General features: G+C 32.1%; 4 protein-coding genes across 4 annotated transcripts; all 4 read right to left on the bottom strand.

The window, feature by feature from the left end:
- Positions 1–391: 391 nt before the first annotated feature.
- Positions 392–3,169, bottom strand: LOC123667172 (ubiquitin-like protein FUBI). The gene is made up of 4 exons (XM_045601141.1): positions 3,095–3,169; positions 1,319–1,484; positions 868–961; positions 392–510 (listed from the first exon to the last, which is right to left on the bottom strand). Exons 1-4 carry the CDS (start codon positions 3,167–3,169, stop codon positions 453–455), a joined length of 393 nt encoding a protein of 130 aa, XP_045457097.1. The 3' UTR covers positions 392–452.
- Positions 3,170–6,438: 3,269 nt separating this feature from the next.
- LOC123667171 (ubiquitin-like protein FUBI) lies at positions 6,439–7,941 on the bottom strand. Its single transcript, XM_045601140.1, has 4 exons — positions 7,867–7,941; positions 7,260–7,425; positions 6,820–6,913; positions 6,439–6,496 (listed from the first exon to the last, which is right to left on the bottom strand). Exons 1-4 carry the CDS (start codon positions 7,939–7,941, stop codon positions 6,439–6,441), a joined length of 393 nt encoding a protein of 130 aa, XP_045457096.1.
- A 3,042-nt stretch (positions 7,942–10,983) lies between these two features.
- LOC123666868 (ubiquitin-like protein FUBI) lies at positions 10,984–12,514 on the bottom strand. The gene is made up of 4 exons (XM_045600891.1): positions 12,440–12,514; positions 11,821–11,986; positions 11,364–11,457; positions 10,984–11,041 (listed from the first exon to the last, which is right to left on the bottom strand). The coding sequence occupies exons 1-4, from the start codon at positions 12,512–12,514 to the stop codon at positions 10,984–10,986; spliced, it is 393 nt and encodes a 130-aa protein (XP_045456847.1).
- A 2,709-nt stretch (positions 12,515–15,223) lies between these two features.
- LOC123667168 (ubiquitin-like protein FUBI) lies at positions 15,224–16,693 on the bottom strand. The gene is made up of 4 exons (XM_045601137.1): positions 16,619–16,693; positions 16,016–16,181; positions 15,610–15,703; positions 15,224–15,281 (listed from the first exon to the last, which is right to left on the bottom strand). Exons 1-4 carry the CDS (start codon positions 16,691–16,693, stop codon positions 15,224–15,226), a joined length of 393 nt encoding a protein of 130 aa, XP_045457093.1.
- Positions 16,694–19,135: the final 2,442 nt, after the last annotated feature.

Below are 19,135 nucleotides of genomic sequence, written 5' to 3'. Positions count from 1 at the left end.
GCTATAGTGCGTTCAACGTAAGGAGATACCAGACGTAAACAAACCAAATGCCAAGTCATTCGCCTATGCAGGGTTTTGTAATCTTTTTTACTTACACAAATATTTAAAATATAAAATAAATTTATATTTTGATAATTACTATTTAAAAAATATTAAATCTTCTTATTTCTTTCTTTTTGCTAGTTTTTTTTTTGTTCGTTACCTAGTCAAACTTTGCGTTTGGACAAAGGGGTTTTTTTTAAACTATTTATATTTAAAAAATATTAAATCTTATATGATTATATTATCTAAACGAACAGCTAGTTATTCTTGAATCTATATTTAAGAGAAAGACATGCTGCGTCAGAAAGTTAATGAATTCGGGTAGCAGTAAAAAAAAACAAGCTTTGGTTGAATACATGTTATATTTATATATTTACATTTTACATCAATATTAATTAGTATAAAAAATTCTAAGAGTTACAGTTGGGTCCACGAGGACGGCCGTTGACCATGACAACATTCAGAATTCTGAAAGCAAAACAAAATTATATTTTTTAAATTTAAAAAAAGAATCAATTTTCATTTTACACATTCAGTAGATTTGTATCTTTTTCCAAATTATCTCTAACTTTAGCAGCCAGTATCAATACTCTCTCTAACTCTGAATTCGCTCACTAGAGATAGAATTGCGACATCAATATGCTCCATATGAATTTTGTCAAAAACCTATCGCTAGGAGGCAAACTAGTGAAACCTTGTTAAAAATGATCAATAAAAACTATAAAAATCTCTTACAGGATTCTCTCGATGAAGTCATAGAATAACTCATTAAGTCATTTGGTAAAACTGCGGGACACGAGTAGGAAAAGATCATTAAAAACAAACCGTCTGTTGTACTGTTGCCTACGCTTGGCGCGGCCAGTCTTCTTCTTCTTCTTTTCTTGCTTTTCAACCTTCGGCGTTTGTCCCCTGACCTTACCTATAGAACAAATCAAAACATTTATTTGTGATGACAAATTTAAATATTTAATAATTCATGCGTATGTGTGTTTGTCACCTAACTCCAAAACGGTTGGACCGATCTGGTTGAAATATCATAATTATGTATATTTTAATGAGTTTGTGGATGGTTTGAAAAGACGATTGGAGCCGGTATAGTTATTCATAACGATGCAGAAAATAAAAATTACCTTTCAAAACTTATGCTAAAATACATAAAAATTATTGTTATTCTTTAAACTAATATCACATATCATTAAATCATCATTTAATTAATTTATTTATTTTTAATTTATTTGGAAAACAAACAATGACTAGTCATAAAATATATACTCACCAGCACGAGCCAGAGAGCCATGCACTTTACCACCGAGTAATGGCACAGTGAGGTCTAAATCTAATGCCGCTAGCTCAGACACCAGCAGGTCATCTTCAAGAGGCGCTCCGGATACTGACAACGTTAACTCATCGTCACCGATGTCAGAAAGGGCACAAAGGCGTTCCTAAAAACGATTAGACGTCCATTAGCTAATTACTTTAACGACCTTTTAATAGTAATTAATGTCGTACACAAATAAGAACGATGAAACATTTCATCTTCTACATACTGTTATCGAGACCAATAATTGAACTTTAAGAGCCATTTCACAATTTTACGCTCTGCAAGTTTAGGTAAATTTGGTCGCATCGCGCGAGTCGTACGAGCCGCGCGATCTTTGTGCTAGTACGTATAGTGTGACAACCAAAAGACCATCGTGATCATTTTCTGATGTATAATAAAAATTATAACTATGGTATAAAATGTTTTTTACATAATTAATTTGTTAAAAATTTCAAGTATGTTATATAACAACAGTCAATAAATTTAAAATAAAATTAAAAAAATCAATTTTATGAAACAATTTTTTTAAATTGATTTAGTTTTTTCAGTTTACGAATGAATCTAATATTTACGATATGAATAAAAAAGCATTTAATGACATCGACACCGACAAACATATTAATTAACAAATAACAAGACAAACAGATTGAAATGCCTATTTGTATTGATAGTGTGAGAAAAGAAAATTAAATTATCCATTTGTTTACAGAAATTATCATTATATTATTTTACAGTCATTTTCGTAATATGTTTATTTTATTTATATTTTATTATGAAAGTATCAAATGCGTTTTATCCGCTATAACAACAGGCGCTTGGCGCGTGTGAGCGAAAGAGACGGCTGCGCAGAATTTGGCGTGGACCTTACCTCTAAGAGCGCTAGCGCTCGACTGATTTACCGGGCTTGATGCGTGGCAATATATACTATCTTTTTATTATTTAATATAAAATGTATTAAAAATAATTACATCTTTTAATTATTTTTTTTTGTATTCCTTAATGATGTAAGTTTACTTTGATGAAGATAGTTCGTTAAAATTTCTTAGTTTTCTAAGAGAAATATCGCTTTTAAAATTGTACTTATTTGGAAAATATTCGTAACTTTAAATTTTTTTTATCGTTTAATAGAGATACAAATGGAATAAAAATCTATGATAGTGGACAACAAAATTATATTCCACATATTATGATATTTTTTGAAATGGTTTCAACGTAGAGGTTATTGAAAAGTAGGACTTCAAAGTATACATTGCGACCGTTTACCCAGGGAGGAGGCTGATGAAAAGGTTAATAATTTTATACACATAATATAAATCAAAATTCTGATCTGACTATGGACTACAACAAAGGTTGCTCTATTATATTTCAAGAATATAAATTACATTATTGCATCCAACACTGAGATTAACGACGTCAAAATATTACAATTTCGCGGATTGTTACCGATTTTTGTGAAATGGCTCTTAAACAAAAATCTTACATTTATTCCAAAAGCTTATTTTCATATAAAATACATAATTTTAATTTCATTCGTTAAGTTGTATATAAATAAATAAACAAACGCTTCACACTAGACCACGACAAACATTTATAAAGTCAATACAAATGTCTCTGGTGAGCAGGGATCGAACCTGCGACCACCACAGCAACAACTAGTTTACTGAATCTAGTGCTGAGGTAATAGGAAATTGAATATCAAAGCTTTTGAAATTATTGATAATCAAATTTTACCTTAATTTGGCCAATGGATTCCTGTCCGTCGACGTCAAGAACGCGCGTGGACTGTCCTCGGATGTGCAACTGCATCTTGTGGTTTTCGAAAAACACCACGAACACCTTGCTACAGCGTGGTTACGTTTGTTTTACAAACAATTTAAAATGAGAGAAATTTTTGGTTTTATATATGTAACGCAACCAAACGCAAATGCTTTAACTTACAAATTCAATTTAGTTTAAATTTTAAAATCGCTTAAAAATCCCGCGTCGTACCAACCGACCAGCTCAGTCTGACGATCGAAATGAAATAAGTCTTAACACGGACAGTCGGACACGGACAGGACACACCGCAGTCAGAACAGTCGTACCAACTTAACACAGTTAGTCAGACAGGGACAGGACCCACCACAGTCAATACAGTCGTACCAACAGACAAATAATAACTCGGTGAATCATTTAAAATTTTACTTTTTTTTAATTATTTATCTATTATTTATATTTATTTCAAAAAATGTTTTTCAATTTTATATAAATAATAAACATATATACACACACGGTCATTTATTGCTATGGTAAGTAGCATAATATAGATTTTTCTTGTTTAAATTTGGGTGGTGCCACATTAGCGTTGGGATAAATCTTAAGCTTAACATAAAATATGCAAGAAAAAAGAATTTGTATAAAAGACGAGCGAGCGATCCAGATGACCTTAAGAAATGAGGATTAATAAGAGCGCCAACAGTACGTGGCATTAAATTATATTATTTTAGCATAATACGATCGAATGAAAATAAATAAAATTAGGTACGAACTTCAATGTTATAGACCTAATGCAGTGGCGGTGAGAGTGGCACAAAACTGATTTAAGCGTTTTCAGTCAGAAAATTTTGATGTCTGATGCATTTCCCTCTGGTCGCCCAGCTACAGATAAACGTTTCAACATTTTCGAAAAAGTGGAGTTACATATCGAAATTTGAATAATTACGATATAGCTGAATATCTGAGAATTGACCATAATACACGTTTTGACCCATTAGAAAGATCCAAAAGTCGGGCTATGCGAGAAAGCTCTATATAATTAATTATGTGTGCCACACTGCCACATGAACTCGGTGAAATAAAACTAATGGACCGGGTACTCATTTGCGATTCTCCTTTAAGATTTAAATATGGCGATTATTAATCATTCCGAAAATCATTCCTAAAGAAGCAGAAGAAGAAGAGAAACTTCGAGAAATTGAGAATAAGCGGCCTGTGTACAAATAACAATCTTTTGTGCTCTGTTTTACAAATAAATGAAAAAAAAACTCTTTTAAAACTATAACTATCAACAACAATGGAAATAAAGAAAGAAAACTTTCATATTCGCTTTTTTTTTTTGATTTACAATCTATAAAAATTAAGAAGGAAAAAAAGTAATAATAGAAACAAAAGAGTCCAATAAACAAAAGGATAGGTAAACTAACTTTCCCTTTTGGACAAAGGGTTTTTTTTTAACTGTTTATATTTAAACTTAAGAAATAAAACAAAAAACATATTGCCGATTTGAAGGTTGTTATATTTCTGACTCTCACAAAGTATATTATTACATTCATGTCTCTTCAAAACAAGTCCAAAAATTGCTTAATATCCATGTTTTTGTCTCACGGTTAATTCTATGAGCTGCCCGGTGGCAATACTAAATCAGCGAAACATTAACATATTAATCTACGACGGAGGTGTGGGGTGGATGCATAACTAGGTAACAAACAAAAAAAATAGCAAAAAGAAAGGAATAATAAATAGACTAAAAACAATGCTATGTCATATAGTTAACGAATCTGGGTAACAGTAAAAAAAATGCATAAAGAAAGAAAAGGCTAATGGCTCCTGACTCAGCATTGTTTTAAACGCTGTTTTTCTGGCAGAACCAACACCAGTAACTAAAACACGTTAACACTATTTAAGAGTAATAACAATATAAACAGACAATAATAGCTACCTTTACAAAGAGAAATAAGAAGTCGTAACAGATGCTTACATTTATGTATACACGAGTGTACGAGATACGAAGAAAAAATAAGTAAAAAGAAACAATTAAATATATACTTTAATAAAAATGCTTAAAAAAGAAGAAAAAAATGAAAAGAAACAACGTGACTGAATAAATAAATAAATCTATGTACATATACAACAAATGCGTGTTAGTTATTACAACATTTATAACCCCAGAACGGCTGGACCAATTTTATGATATTTAATTCTTATGGTTTCTCCTAGGCCGGAATAATATAATAAGTATTAAAAACATTGGGAAATTGGCTAAAAATTAAAATAAGAGAAAAACGATTTTCCGTTACAAAATATTCTTGGGTTTCGTCAGCTATCAAACATTTAATGATCATCCCGTCGATACGGTAAACTCTCCCTCAAATGATAGAACGTATTTCGATAATGGTTCCGAAACGACAAGATATGTGAAAAATATTCAGATAATGGCGTATTTAAGATTTTAAAAATGTAGAATAATAATAATAAATAATGGAAGTGATGAAAAAGTATTGACTATATTAGTAAACTAAGGAAAATGTATCAAGCTACTTTGCGTTCAACGAAAGAAGATACCAGACGCAAACAAACCAAATGACAAGTCATTTGCCTATTCAGGGTTTCGTAACCTTTTTTACTTACACAAACTTACAAAATATAAAATAAATTTATGTTTTGATGATTAATATTTAAAAAGTATTAAATCTTCTTATTTTTGCTCTTTGCTATTTTTTTTTTGTTTGTACCTAGTCAAATTGCGTTTGGAAAAAAGGTTTTTTAAAAACTATTTATATTTAAAAAGTATTATATCTTATATGTGCTGTGTGGCTACGGCACTAAAGAATTTAGCCACCCCCTCTCTTCCCGTGGGTGTCGTAAGAGGCGACTAAGGGATAACAAGGTTCCACAACCATCTTGGAACTTAAGAAGCCGACCGATGGCGGGATAACCATCCAACTGCTGGCTTTGAAATACACAGGCCGAAGACGGGCAGCAGCGTCTTCGGTGCGACAAAGCCAGTACTGCGGTCACCAACCCGCCTGCCCAGCGTGGTGACTATGGGCAAAACACATGAGTTCACGTTATTTTTGGCGTAAACTTGTGGAGGCCTATGTCCAGCAGTGGACTGTATAGGCTGTAATAATAATATCTTATATAATTATATTATCTAAGCGAACAGTTAGTTATTCTTGAATGTATATTTATGAGAAAGACATGCTGTGTCAGAAAGTTAATGAATTCGGGTAAGAGTAAAAAAACAAGCTTTGGTTAAAGACATGTTATATTTATATATTTACATTTTACATCAGTATTAATCAGTATACAAAATTCTAAGAGTTACAGTTGGGTCCACGAGGACGGCCGTTGACCATGACAACATTCAGAATTCTGAAAGCAAAACACAATTATATTTTTTAATTATTAAAAAAAAAGAATCAATTTTCATTTTACACATTCAGTAGTTTTGTATCATTTTCCAGATTATCTCTAACTTTAGCGGCCAGCATCAATACTCTATCTCTGAATTCGCTCAATAGAGATAGAATTCCGACATCAATATGCTCCATATGAATTGTGTCAAAAACCTATCGCTAGGAGGCAAACCAAAGATAGAATACTGAAACCTTAAAAATGATTTATCATAAGTATATCGCATAAGTTATTTGGTAAAACTGCGGGACACGAGTAGTAAAAGATCATTAAAAACAAACCGTCTGTTGTACTGTTGCCTACGCTTAGCGCGGCCAGTCTTCTTCTTCTTCTTTTCTTGCTTTTCAACCTTCGGCGTTTGTCCCCTAACCTTCCCTATAGAACAAATCAAAACATTTATTTGTGATGATACATCTAAATATATAATAATTAATGCGTATTTGTGTTTGTCACTTAACTCCAAAACGGTTGGACAGATCTGGTTGAAATATCATAATTTTGTATATTTCAATGGTTTCTTGGATGGTTTGAAAAGACAATTGGAGCCGGTTATTCATAATATTGCAGGAAATCCAAATTATCTTTCAAAACTTATGATAAAATACATAAACATTATTGTTATTTTTAAAATAATATCACATAAAATCATCATTTAATTAATTAATTTATTATTAATTTATTTAGAAAACAAACAATATCTAGTCATAAAATATATACTCACCAGCACGAGCCAGAGAGCCGTGCACTTTACCACCGAGTAGTGGCACAGTGAGGTCTAAATCTAATGCTGCTAGCTCAGAGACCAGCAGGTCATCATCAAGAGGCGCTCCGGATACTGACAACGTTAACTCATCGTCACCGATGTCAGAAAGGGCACAAAGGCGTTCCTAAAAACGATTACACGTCCATTAGCTAATTACTTTAAAGACCTTTTGATAGTAATTAATATCGTACACAAATAAGAACGTTGAAACATTTCATCTTCTACATACTGTTATCGAGACGAAGAGTGGAACTTCAAACAACAATCTTACATTTATTCAAAAAGCTTATTTTTAAATAAAATACATAATTTTAATTTCATTTGTTAAGTTATATATAAATAAATAAATAAATAAAGGCTTCATACTCAACGGCCCCTAGTAGGATTTTCTCCTGTGTCGTCGCCCAGACCACGACAAAAATTTATAAAGCCAATACAAATGTCTCTGGTGAGCGGGGATCGAACCTGCGACCGCCACAGCAACAGCCAGTTTACTGAATCTAGTGCTGAGGTAATAGGAAATTGAATATCAAAGCTTTTGAAATTATTGATAATCAAATTTTACCTTAATTTGGCCAATGGATTCCTGTCCGTCGACGTCAAGAACGCGCGTGGACTGTCCTCGGATGTGCAACTGCATCTTGTTTTCTGATTTTCGAAAAACACAACGAACACCTTGCTACACCGTGGTCACGTTTGTTAAACAAACAATGTAAAATGAGAGAATTTTTTGTTTTTATATATCTTCACAAACGCAAATGCTTTAATTTACAAATTCAATTTATTTTAAATTTTAAAATCGCTTAAAAACCCCGTGTCGTACCAACCGACTAGCTCAGTCTGACGATCGAAATGAAATAACTGTTAACACGGACAGTCAGACAGGGACAGGACACACTACAGTCAATACAGGCGTACCAACTTAACACGGATAGTCGGACAGGGACAGGACACACCACAGTCAATACAGGCGTACCAACATACAAATAATAACTCGGAGAATAATTTTAAATTTTACTTAAATTATTAATCAATAAATAAGAAGAAAGAAGAAGAAGAAGAAATGTACTTTATTGTGCATATTACAAGCTAACATAACATACATCTTTAAAAATAAAATTTGCAAAACGATATGATGCACAAAGGCGGTCTTATCGCTAGGTAAGCGATTTCTTCCAGACAACCTTGGGGTAGAGGGGATTTTAAAATAAAAAGAGTAGGGTTATCAAAAGGCAAAACAGAAAATTAAAAACAAAGTAGATCCTACAATCTAATAATACAATAATATATATATATATATATATATATATATATATATATATATATATATATATATATATATTATAAACATATAAAGAATTAAATACACAAATAAATACATACCCATTACATTATGCTTTATCGTAAAATATATACACAAATAAATATTTATACACGGTTATTTATTCTTATAGTATAGATATATATAGATATAGATTTTTCTTACTTAAATTAAGGTGGCGCCATATCAACTCTTTTTTACATTATACTCGCCTTCCTTCTACACTCCGTAAGTAATAAGTAACTTATAGATAGCTACTTACATATGTTTTTTTATAAAGTTGTGTCAATTTATTAGAAACAAATAATTTTGCATTTTACTGATCCCCTTGTGTTATATTTCTTACTTACTGTGCCCGCGACTTCGTCCGTGTGATATTTAACATAATAGTTATTGTTCAGTTTGCAGTTATAAAAAAAAATTAAAAAATTAGCATAAGTTACTTCTTATTACATCAGCTATCTGCCAGTGAAAGTCCCGTCAAAATGGCTTCAGTCGTTTCAAAAATTAGCGGGAACAAACAAACAGACAGACAAAAGTTATAAAAATTGTTATTATCAATACATGTCACATAAAATTTGCAAGAAAAAAGAATGTATACTAAAGACGGTCTCATCACTAAAGATCGATCCAGACGACCCTAAAAATGGGGATTAATTAGAGCGCCAATACAGTACGTGGCATTAAATTATTTATTGTTTTAGCATTAGACGATTCAATGGAAAATAAAGTAAGATCGAACTTCATTGTTTATGGACTACTGCAGTGGCGGCGAGAGTAGCACGAAATTGATTTAAGCGTTTTCAGTCAGGAAATTTTGACGTCTGATGCATTTCGCTCTGATCGCCCAGTCACAGATCAACGTGACGACATTTTCGAAAAAGTTTAGCTACATAATTATCGACATTTGAATAATTACGATATAGCTGAATATCTGAGAATTGAGCATAAGACACGTTTTGTTACGAGTATGTGTGCCACACTGCTACATGAACTCACTGAGTAAACTCTAATGAACCCTGGACTCATATGCGATTTTTCCTTGAGATTTAAAGATATCGAATCATTTATGAAAAGTTTGATCATTGATGACGAAAAATGGATCACCTACGATAACAATGTACGAAAGAGATCATAGTCAAAGGTCGCTCAAGTTGTACCGATTATTGCAAAACTCGGGTTGACACGCAATAATCACCTTATCGCGTGTCAACCCGGGTTGAGTTTGGGGGCATCATTCTTCCTTGTGAGGTTTTACCGCCGGGAAAAAGCATCGATCGATTCAAATTTCTACTCTTAACAGCTCATGAAACTTCGAGAAATTGAGAATAAGCGGTCTGTGTACAAATAACAATATTTTGTGCTCTGTTTTATAAATAAATTTAAAAAAAATCTCTTTTAAAACTATAACTATCAACAACAATAGAAATAGAGAAAGAAAACTTTCATATGAGCCTTTTTTGCTTTACAATCTATAAAAATTTAGAAGGAAAAAAGTGATAATAGAAACATAAAAGAGTACGATAAACAAAAGGATAGGTAAACAAACTTTCCCTTTTGAACAAAGGGTTTTTTTAACCGTTTATATTTAAACTTAAGAAATAAAACAAAAAACATATTGCCGATTTTAAGGTTGTTATATTTCTGACTCTCACAAAGTATATTATTACATTCATGTCTCTTCGAAACAAATCCAAAAATTACTTAACATCTGTGTTTTTGTCTCACGGAGTTAATTCTATGAGCTGTCCGGTGGCAATGCTAAATCAGCGGAAGATTCACATATTAATCTACGACGGAGATGTGGGGTGGGTGCATAACTAGGTAACAAACAAAAAAAAATACCAAAAAGAAAGAAATAATAAATAGACTAAAAACAGTGCTATGTCATAAACTTAACTTAATAAAATCTGGGTAACAGTAAAAAAATGCATAAAAAAAGGCTAATGTCTCCTGACTCAGCATTGTTTTAAACGCTGTTTTTCTGGCAGAACCAACACCAGTAACTAAAACACGTTAACACTATTTAAGAGTAATAACAATATTAAACAAAAAACATTAAAAGCTACCTTTACAAAGAGAAATAAGAAGTCGTAACAGATACAACTAACAGTCAAACTTTACGTTTGGACAAAGGGTTTTTTAAAAACTATTTATAATTAAAAAGTATTAAATCTTATATAATTATATTATCTAAGCGAACAGTTAGTTATTCTTGAATGTATATCAATGAGAAAGACATGCTGTGTCATAAAGTTAATGAATTCGGGTAACAGTAAAAAAAACAAGCTTTGGTTAAATACATGTTATATTTATTTATATATTTACATTTTACATCAACATTAATTAGTATACAAAATTCTAAGAGTTACAGTTGGGTCCACGAGGGCGGCCGTTGACCATGACAACATTCAGAATTCTGAAAGCAAAACAAAATTATATTTTTTAAATTTTAGAAAAAGAATCAATTTTCATTTTACACATTCAGTAGTTTTGTATGATTTTCCAAATTATCTCTAACTTTAGCGGCCAGCATCAATACTCTATCTCTGAATTCGCTCGCTAGAGATAGAATTGCGACATCAATATGCTCCATATGAATTGTGTCAAAAACCTATCGTTAGAAGGCAAACCAAAGATAGATTACTTAAAACCTTAGAAATGAATTATAGAAAGTATATCGTATAAGTTAGTTGGTAAAACTACGGGACACGAGTAGTAAAAGATAATTAAAAACAGACCTTCTGTTGTACTGTTGCCTACGCTTGGCGCGGCCAGTCTTCTTCTTCTTCTTTTCTTGCTTTTCAACCTTCGGTGTTTGTCCCCTGACCTTCCCTATAGAACAAATCAAAACATTTATTTGTGATGATACATCTAAATATATAATAATTAATGCGTATTTGTGTTTGTCACCTAACTCCAAAACGGTTGGACCGATCTGGTTGAAATATCATAATTACTCGTATGTATATTTTAATGAGTTCGTGGATGGTTTGAAAAGACGATTGGAGCCGGTATAGTTATTCATAACGATGCAGAAAATAAAAATTACCTTTCAAAACTTATGCTAAAATACATAAAAATTATTGTTATTCTTTAAACTAATATCACATATCATTAAATCACCATTTAATTAATTAATTTATTTTTAATTTATTTGGAAAACAAACAATGACTAGTCATAAAATATATACTCACCAGCACGAGCCAGAGAGCCATGCACTTTACCACCGAGTAATGGCACAGTGAGGTCTAAATCTAATGCCGCTAGCTCAGAGACCAGCAGGTCATCTTCAAGCGGTGCTCCGGATACTGACAATGTTAACTCATCGTCACCGATGTCGGAAAGGGCACAGAGGCGTTCCTAAAAACGATTACACGTCCATTAGCTAATTACTTCAAAGACCTTTTGATAATAATTAATATCGTACACAAAAAAGAACGATGAAACATTTCTTCTTCTACATACTGTTATCGAGACTAATAATTGAACTTTATAATAAAACTACTTAATCTTAGATTTATTCACAAAGCTTATTTTTATATAAAATACATAATTTCAATTTTCATTCATTAAGTTGTATATAAATAAATAAATAAATAAATAAACGCTTCACACTCAACAGCCCCTAGTAGGATTTTCTCCTGTGTCGTCGCCCAGACCACGACAAATATTTATAAAGCCAATACAAATGTCTCTGGTGAGCGGGGATCGAATCTGCGACCGCCACAGCAACGGCCAGTTTACTGAATCTAGTGCTGAGGTAATAGGAAATTGAATATAAAGCTTTTGAAATTATTGATAATCAAATTTTACCTTAATTTGGCCAATGGATTCCTGTCCGTCGACGTCAAGAACGCGCGTGGACTGTCCTCGGATGTGCAACTGCATCTTGTTATTTTCGAAAAACTCCACGAACACCTTGCTACAGTTGGTCAAGTTTGTTTTACAAACAATTTAAAATGAGAGAATTTATGTTTTGATATATTTTAACAAACGCAAAACCTTTCTTACAATTTCAATTTATTTTAAATTTTAAAATTGCTTAAAAACCCCGTGTCGTACCAACCGACCAGCTCAGTCTGACGATCGAAATGAAATAACTGTTAACACGGACAGTCGGACAGGGACAGGATACACCACAGTCAGTACAGTCGTACCAACTTAACCGTAACTTACCGTTTAAATTTGGGTGGCGCCACATTAGCGTCAGGGTAAATCTTAAACTTAACATAAAACATGCAAGAAAAAGAATGTGTCTAAAAGACGAGCGAGCGATCCAGATGACCTTAAGAAATGAGGATTAATAAGAGCGCCAACAGTACGTGGCATTAAATTATATTATTTTAGCATTATACGATCGAATGAAAATAAATAAAATTAGGTACGAACTTCAATGTTATAGACCTAATGCAGTGGCGGTGAGAGTGGCACAAAATTGATTTGAACGTTTTCAGTCAGGAAATTTTGATGTCTGATGCATTTCCCTCTGGTCACCCAGTTACGGATAAACGTAACAACATTTTCGAAAAAGTGGAGTTCCATATCGACATTTAAATAATTACGATATAGCTGAATATCTGAGAATTGACCACAATACACGTTTTGACCCATTAGAAAGATCCAAAAAGTCTGGCTATGCGAGAAATCTCTATATAATTATGTGTGCCACACTGCCACATGAACTCAGTGAAATAAAACTAATGGACCGTGTACTCATTTGCGATTCACCTTTAAGATTTAAAGATGGCGATTATTAATCATTCAGAAAATCATTCCTAAAGAAGCAGAAGACGAAGAGAAACTTCGAGAAATTGAGAATAAGCGGCCTGTGTACAAATAACAATCTTTTGTGCTCTGTTTTACAAATAAATGAAAAAAAAACTCTTTTAAAACTATAACTATCAACAACAATGGAAATAAAGAAAGAAAACTTTCATATTCGCTTTTTTTTTTGATTTACAATCTATAAAAATTAAGAAGGAAAAAAAGTAATAATAGAAACAAAAGAGTCCAATAAACAAAAGGATAGGTAAACTAACTTTCCCTTTTGGACAAAGGGTTTTTTTTAACTGTTTATATTTAAACTTAAGAAATAAAACAAAAAACATATTGCCGATTTGAAGGTTTTTATATTTCTGACTCTCACAAAGTATATTATTACATTCATGTCTCTTCAAAACAAGTCCAAAAATTGCTTAATATCCATGTTTTTGTCTCACGGAGTCAATTCCATGAGCTGCCGATGGCAATGCTAAATCAGCGGAACATTCACATATTAATCTACGACGGAGGTGTGGGGTGGATGCATAACTAGGTAACAAACAAAAAAATAGCAAAAAGAAAGAAGTAATAAATAGACTAAAAACAGTGCTATGTCATATAGTTAACGAATCTGGGTAACAGTAAAAAAAATGCATAAAGAAAGAAAAGGCTAATGGCTCCTGACTCAGCATTGTTTTAAACGCTGTTTTTCTGGCAGAACCAACACCAGTAACTAAAACACGTTAACACTATTTAAGAGTAATAACAATATTAAAAAAAAAAAACAGTAATAGCCACCTTTACAAAGAGAAATAAGAAGTCGTAACAGATACTTACATTTGTGTGTACACGAGTGAATAAATAAATAAATCTATGTACGCTTCAGCCTGTAATATCCCACTACTGGGCATAGGCCTCTTTCTCCATGTAGGAGAAAGATCAGAATCAGAAGAATCTATGTACTTAAAAAACAAATTCGTTTTAGTTATTTCACCATTAAAAACTCCAGAACGGCCGGACCAATTTAATGATATTTAATTTTTTGGATTTCTCTTAGTCCGGAACAGTATCATAAGTATTAAAAGCATCGAGCGATTGGCTAAAAATAAAATAAGGGAAAACAATTTTCCAACAAAATGTTCTTGGTTTTGTCCAACAGTCAAACGTTTAATGTTCATCCCGTCGATACGTTAAACTATCCCTCAAATGAAAGAACATATTAAGATAAAGGTTCCGAATCGACAAGATATGTGAAAAATATTCGGATAATGGCGTATTTAAGAATTTTAAAATGCAGAATAATAAAAGTGATGAAAAAGGATTGACATGTATATATATATATATATATATATATTAGTAAACTAAGGAAAATGTATCAAGCTACAGTGCGATCATAGAAAGGAGATACCAGACGTAAACAAACCAAATGCCAAGTCATTCGCCTATGCAGGGTTTTGTTTTTTTTTCACTTACACAAACAAACTTATGAAATATAAAATAAACTTATATTATGATGATTATTAATTTAAAATTATTAAATCTTCTTATTTCTTTCTCTTTGCAATTTTTTTTTTTTGTTGTTGTTACCTAGTCTACCTTTGCGTTAGGACAAAGGGGTTTTTAAAAAGTATTTATATTTAAAAAGTATTAAATCTCATATAATTATATTATCTAAACGAACAGTTAGTTATTCTTGAATGTATATTTATGAGAAAGACATACTGTGTCAGAAAGTTAATGAATTCGGGTAACAGTAAAAAAAAACAAGCTTTGGTTAAATACATGTTATATTTATATATTTACATTTTACAGCAATATTAATTAGTATACAAAATTCTACGAGTTACAGTTGGGTCCACGAGGACGGCCGTTGACCATGACAACATTCAGAATTCTGAAAGCAAAACAAAATTAACTATATTTTTTAAATATTAAAAAAAGAATCAATTTCCATGTTACACATTCAGTAGTTTGTATCATTTTCCAGATTATCTCTAACTTTAGCGGCCAGCATCAATACTCTCTCTAACTCTGAATTCGCTCGCTAGAGAAAGAATTGCGACATCAATATGCTCCATATGAATTGTGTCAAAAACCTATCGCTAGGAGGCAAACCAAAGATAGAATACTGAAACCTTAAAAATGATTTATCATAAGTATATCGCATAAGTTATTTGGTAAAACTGCGGGACACGAGTAGTAAAAGATCATTAAAAACAAACCGTCTGTTGTACTGTTGCCTACGCTTAGCGCGGCCAGTCTTCTTCTTCTTCTTTTCTTGCTTTTCAACCTTCGGCGTTTGTCCCCTGACCTTCCCTATAGAACAAAAAAAAAAACATTTATTTGTTATGATACATCTAAATATATAATACTTAGTGCGTAGGTGTGTTTGTCACCTAACTCCGAAACGGTTGGACCGATCTGGTTGAAATTTCATAATTTTGTATATTTTAATGGGTTCGTGGATGGTTTGAAAATACACATTACCTTTCAAAACTTATGATAAAATACATAAACATTATTGTTATTTTTTAAACTAATATCACATAAAATCATCATTTAATTAATTAATTTATTATTAATTTATTTAGGAAACAAACAATATCTAGTCATAAAATATATACTCACCAGCACGAGCCAGAGAGCCGTGCACTTTACCACCGAGTAGTGGCACAGTGAGGTCTAAATCTAATGCCGCTAGCTCAGACACCAGCAGGTCATCATCAAGAGGCGCTCCGGATACTGACAACGTTAACTCATCGTCACCGATGTCGGAAAGGGCACAGAGGCGTTCCTACAAACGATTACACGTCCATTAGCTAATTACTTTAAAGACGTTTTGATAGTAATTAATATCGTACACAAATAAGAACGTTGAAACATTTCATCTTCTACATACTGTTATCGAGACCAAGAGTGGAACTTTAAACAACAATCTTACATTTATTCAAAAAGCTTATTTTTATATAAAATACATAATTTTAATTTCATTCGTTTAGTTATATATAAATAAAAAAATAAATTCTTCATACTCAACGGCTCCTAGTAGGATTTTCTCCTGTGTCGTCGCCCAGACCACGACAAACATTTATAAAGCCAATATAAATGTCTCTGGTGAGCGGGGATCGAACCTGCGACCGCCACAGCAACAGCCAGTTTACTGAATCTAGTGCTGAGGTAATAAGAAATTGAATATCAAAGCTTTTGAAATTATTGATAATCAAATTTTACCTTAATTTGGCCAATGGATTCCTGTCCGTCGACGTCAAGAACGCGCGTGGACTGTCCTCGGATGTGCAACTGCATCTTGTTATTTTCGAAAAACTCCACGAATTTATGTTTTGATATATTCTAAAAATCGTAAAAGCTTTCTTACAATTTCAATTTATTTTAAATTTTCAAAATTGCTTAAAAATCCCGTGTCGTACCAACCGACCAGCTCAGTCTGACGATCGAAATGAAATAACTGTTAGCACGGACAGTCGGACACGGACAGGACACACCGCAGTCAGAGCAGTCATACCAACTTAACACGGATAGTCGGACAGGGATAGGACACACCACAGTCAATACAGGCGTAGCAACAGACAAATAATAACTCGGTGAATCATTTAAAATTTTACTTAAATTATTTATCTATTATTTATATTTATTTCAAAAAATGTTTTTCAATTTAATATAAATTCGGTCATTTATTGCTATGGTAAGTAGAACAATATAGGTTTTTCTTGTTTAAATTTGGGTGGCGGCAGATTAGCGTCAGGTTAAATCTTAAACTTAGCATAAAACATGCAAGAAAAAATAATGTGTATAAAAGACGAGCGAGCGATCCAGATGACCTTAAGAAATGGGGATTAATAAGAGCACCAACAGTACGTGGCATTAAATTATATTATTTTAGCATTATACGATCGAATGAAAATAAATAAAATTAGGTACGAACTTCAATGTTATAGACCTAATGCAGTGGCGGTGAGAGTGGCACAAAATTGATTTGAACGTTTTCAGTCAGGAAATTTTGATGTCTGATGCATTTCCATCTGGTCGCCCAGCTACGGATAAACGTAACAACATTTTTGAAAAAGTGAAGTTACATATCGACATTTGAATAATTACGATATAGCTGAATATCTGAGAATTGACCATAATACACGTTTTGACCCATTAGAAAGATCCAAAAAGTCTGGCTATGCGAGAAAGCTCTATATAATTATGTGTGCCACACTGCCACATGAACTCGGTGAAATAAAACTAATGGACCGTGTACTCATTTGCGATTCTTCCTTAAGATTTAAAGATAACGATTATTAATCATTCAGAAAATCATTCCTAAAGAAGCAGAAGAAGAAAAGAAACTTCGAGAAATTAAGAATAAGCGGCCTGTGTAAAAATAACAATATTTTTTGCTCTTCTTTATAAATAAATGAAAAAAAAACTCTTTTAAAACTATAACTATCAACAACAACGGAAAAAAAGAAAAAAACTTTCATATTCACTTTTTTTGGTTTACAATCTATAAAAATTAAGAAGGAAAAAAGTAATAATAGAAACATAAAAGAGTACGATAAACAAAAGGATAGGTAAACAAACTTTCCCTTTTGGACAAAGGGCTTTTTTTAACTGCTTATATTTAAACTTAAGAAATAAAACGAATAACATGTTGCTGATTTGTAGACTATTATATTTCTGACTCTCACACAGTATATTATTACATTCATGTATCTTCAAAACAAGTCCAGAATTTACTTAATATCTATGTTATTGTCTCACGGAGTTAATTCTATGAGCTGCGCGGTGGCAATGCTAAATCAGCGGAACATTCACATATTAATCTACGACGGAGGTGTGGGGTGGATGCATAACTAGGTAACAAACAAAAAAAAATAACAAAAAGAATGGAATAATAAATAGACTAAAAACAATGCTATGTCATATAGTTAACGAATCCATATTCAACAGTGTAACAGTAAAAAAAATTGCATAAAAAAGGCTAAAGGCTTCTGACTCAGCATTGTTTTAAACGCTGTTTTTCTGGCAGAACCAACACCAGTAACTAAAACACGTTAACACTATTTAAAAGTAATAACAATATTTAAAAAAAAAAACAGTAATAACCACCTTTACAAAGAGAAATAAGAAGTCGTAACAGCTACTTACATTTGTGTGTACACGAGTGTACGAGATAAGAAGAAAAAATAAGTAAAAAGAAACAATTAAATATTTACTTAAATAAAAATACTTAAAGAAGAAGAAAAAAAATGAAAAGAAACAACGTGTCTGAATAAATAAATAAATCTATGTACATATACAACAAATTCGTGTTAGTTATTACACCATTTATAACCCCTGAACGGCTGGACCAATTTTATGACATTTAATTCTTATGATTTCTCCTAGTCCGGGATAGTATATAAGTATAAAAAACATTGGGAAATTGGCTAAAAATTAAAATAAGAGAAAAACAATTTTCGTTACAAAATATTCTTGGGTTTCGTCAGCTGTCAAACATTTAATGATCATCCCGTCGATACGGTAAACTCTCCCTCAAATGATAGAACGTATTTCGATAATGGTTCCGAATCGACAAGATATGTGAAAAATATTCAGATAATGGCGTATTTAAGATTTTAAAAATGTAGAATAATAATAATAAATAATGGAAGTGATGAAAAAGGATTGACTATATTAGTAAAATAAGGAAAATGTATCAAGCTACTATGCGTTCAACGAAAGGAGATACCAGACGTA

This window comes from Melitaea cinxia, chromosome 27 (genome assembly GCF_905220565.1).
Source record: "Melitaea cinxia chromosome 27, ilMelCinx1.1, whole genome shotgun sequence".
Lineage (NCBI taxonomy): Eukaryota > Metazoa > Arthropoda > Insecta > Lepidoptera > Nymphalidae > Melitaea > Melitaea cinxia.
The sequence above is the reverse complement of the archived record's forward strand: the minus strand, read 5'-3'. Positions and strand labels throughout refer to the sequence as shown.

Coding starts and splice junctions, on each gene's coding strand:
- LOC123667172 (XM_045601141.1), bottom strand. CDS start 3,169: ATGCAGTTGCACATCCGAGGACAGTCCACGCGCGTTCTTGACGTCGAC. Junction 1,485..3,094: donor AATCCATTGGCCAAATTAAG/GTAAAATTTGAT, acceptor AATCGTTTTTAG/GAACGCCTTTGTGCCCTTTC. Junction 962..1,318: donor TGGCTCTCTGGCTCGTGCTG/GTGAGTATATAT, acceptor TTTGTTCTATAG/GTAAGGTCAGGGGACAAACG.
- LOC123667171 (XM_045601140.1), bottom strand. CDS start 7,941: ATGCAGTTGCACATCCGAGGACAGTCCACGCGCGTTCTTGACGTCGAC. Junction 6,914..7,259: donor CGGCTCTCTGGCTCGTGCTG/GTGAGTATATAT, acceptor TTTGTTCTATAG/GGAAGGTTAGGGGACAAACG. Junction 6,497..6,819: donor AGGCAACAGTACAACAGACG/GTTTGTTTTTAA, acceptor TTTTGCTTTCAG/AATTCTGAATGTTGTCATGG.
- LOC123666868 (XM_045600891.1), bottom strand. CDS start 12,514: ATGCAGTTGCACATCCGAGGACAGTCCACGCGCGTTCTTGACGTCGAC. Junction 11,987..12,439: donor AATCCATTGGCCAAATTAAG/GTAAAATTTGAT, acceptor AATCGTTTTTAG/GAACGCCTCTGTGCCCTTTC. Junction 11,042..11,363: donor AGGCAACAGTACAACAGAAG/GTCTGTTTTTAA, acceptor TTTTGCTTTCAG/AATTCTGAATGTTGTCATGG.
- LOC123667168 (XM_045601137.1), bottom strand. CDS start 16,693: ATGCAGTTGCACATCCGAGGACAGTCCACGCGCGTTCTTGACGTCGAC. Junction 15,704..16,015: donor CGGCTCTCTGGCTCGTGCTG/GTGAGTATATAT, acceptor TTTGTTCTATAG/GGAAGGTCAGGGGACAAACG. Junction 15,282..15,609: donor AGGCAACAGTACAACAGACG/GTTTGTTTTTAA, acceptor TTTTGCTTTCAG/AATTCTGAATGTTGTCATGG.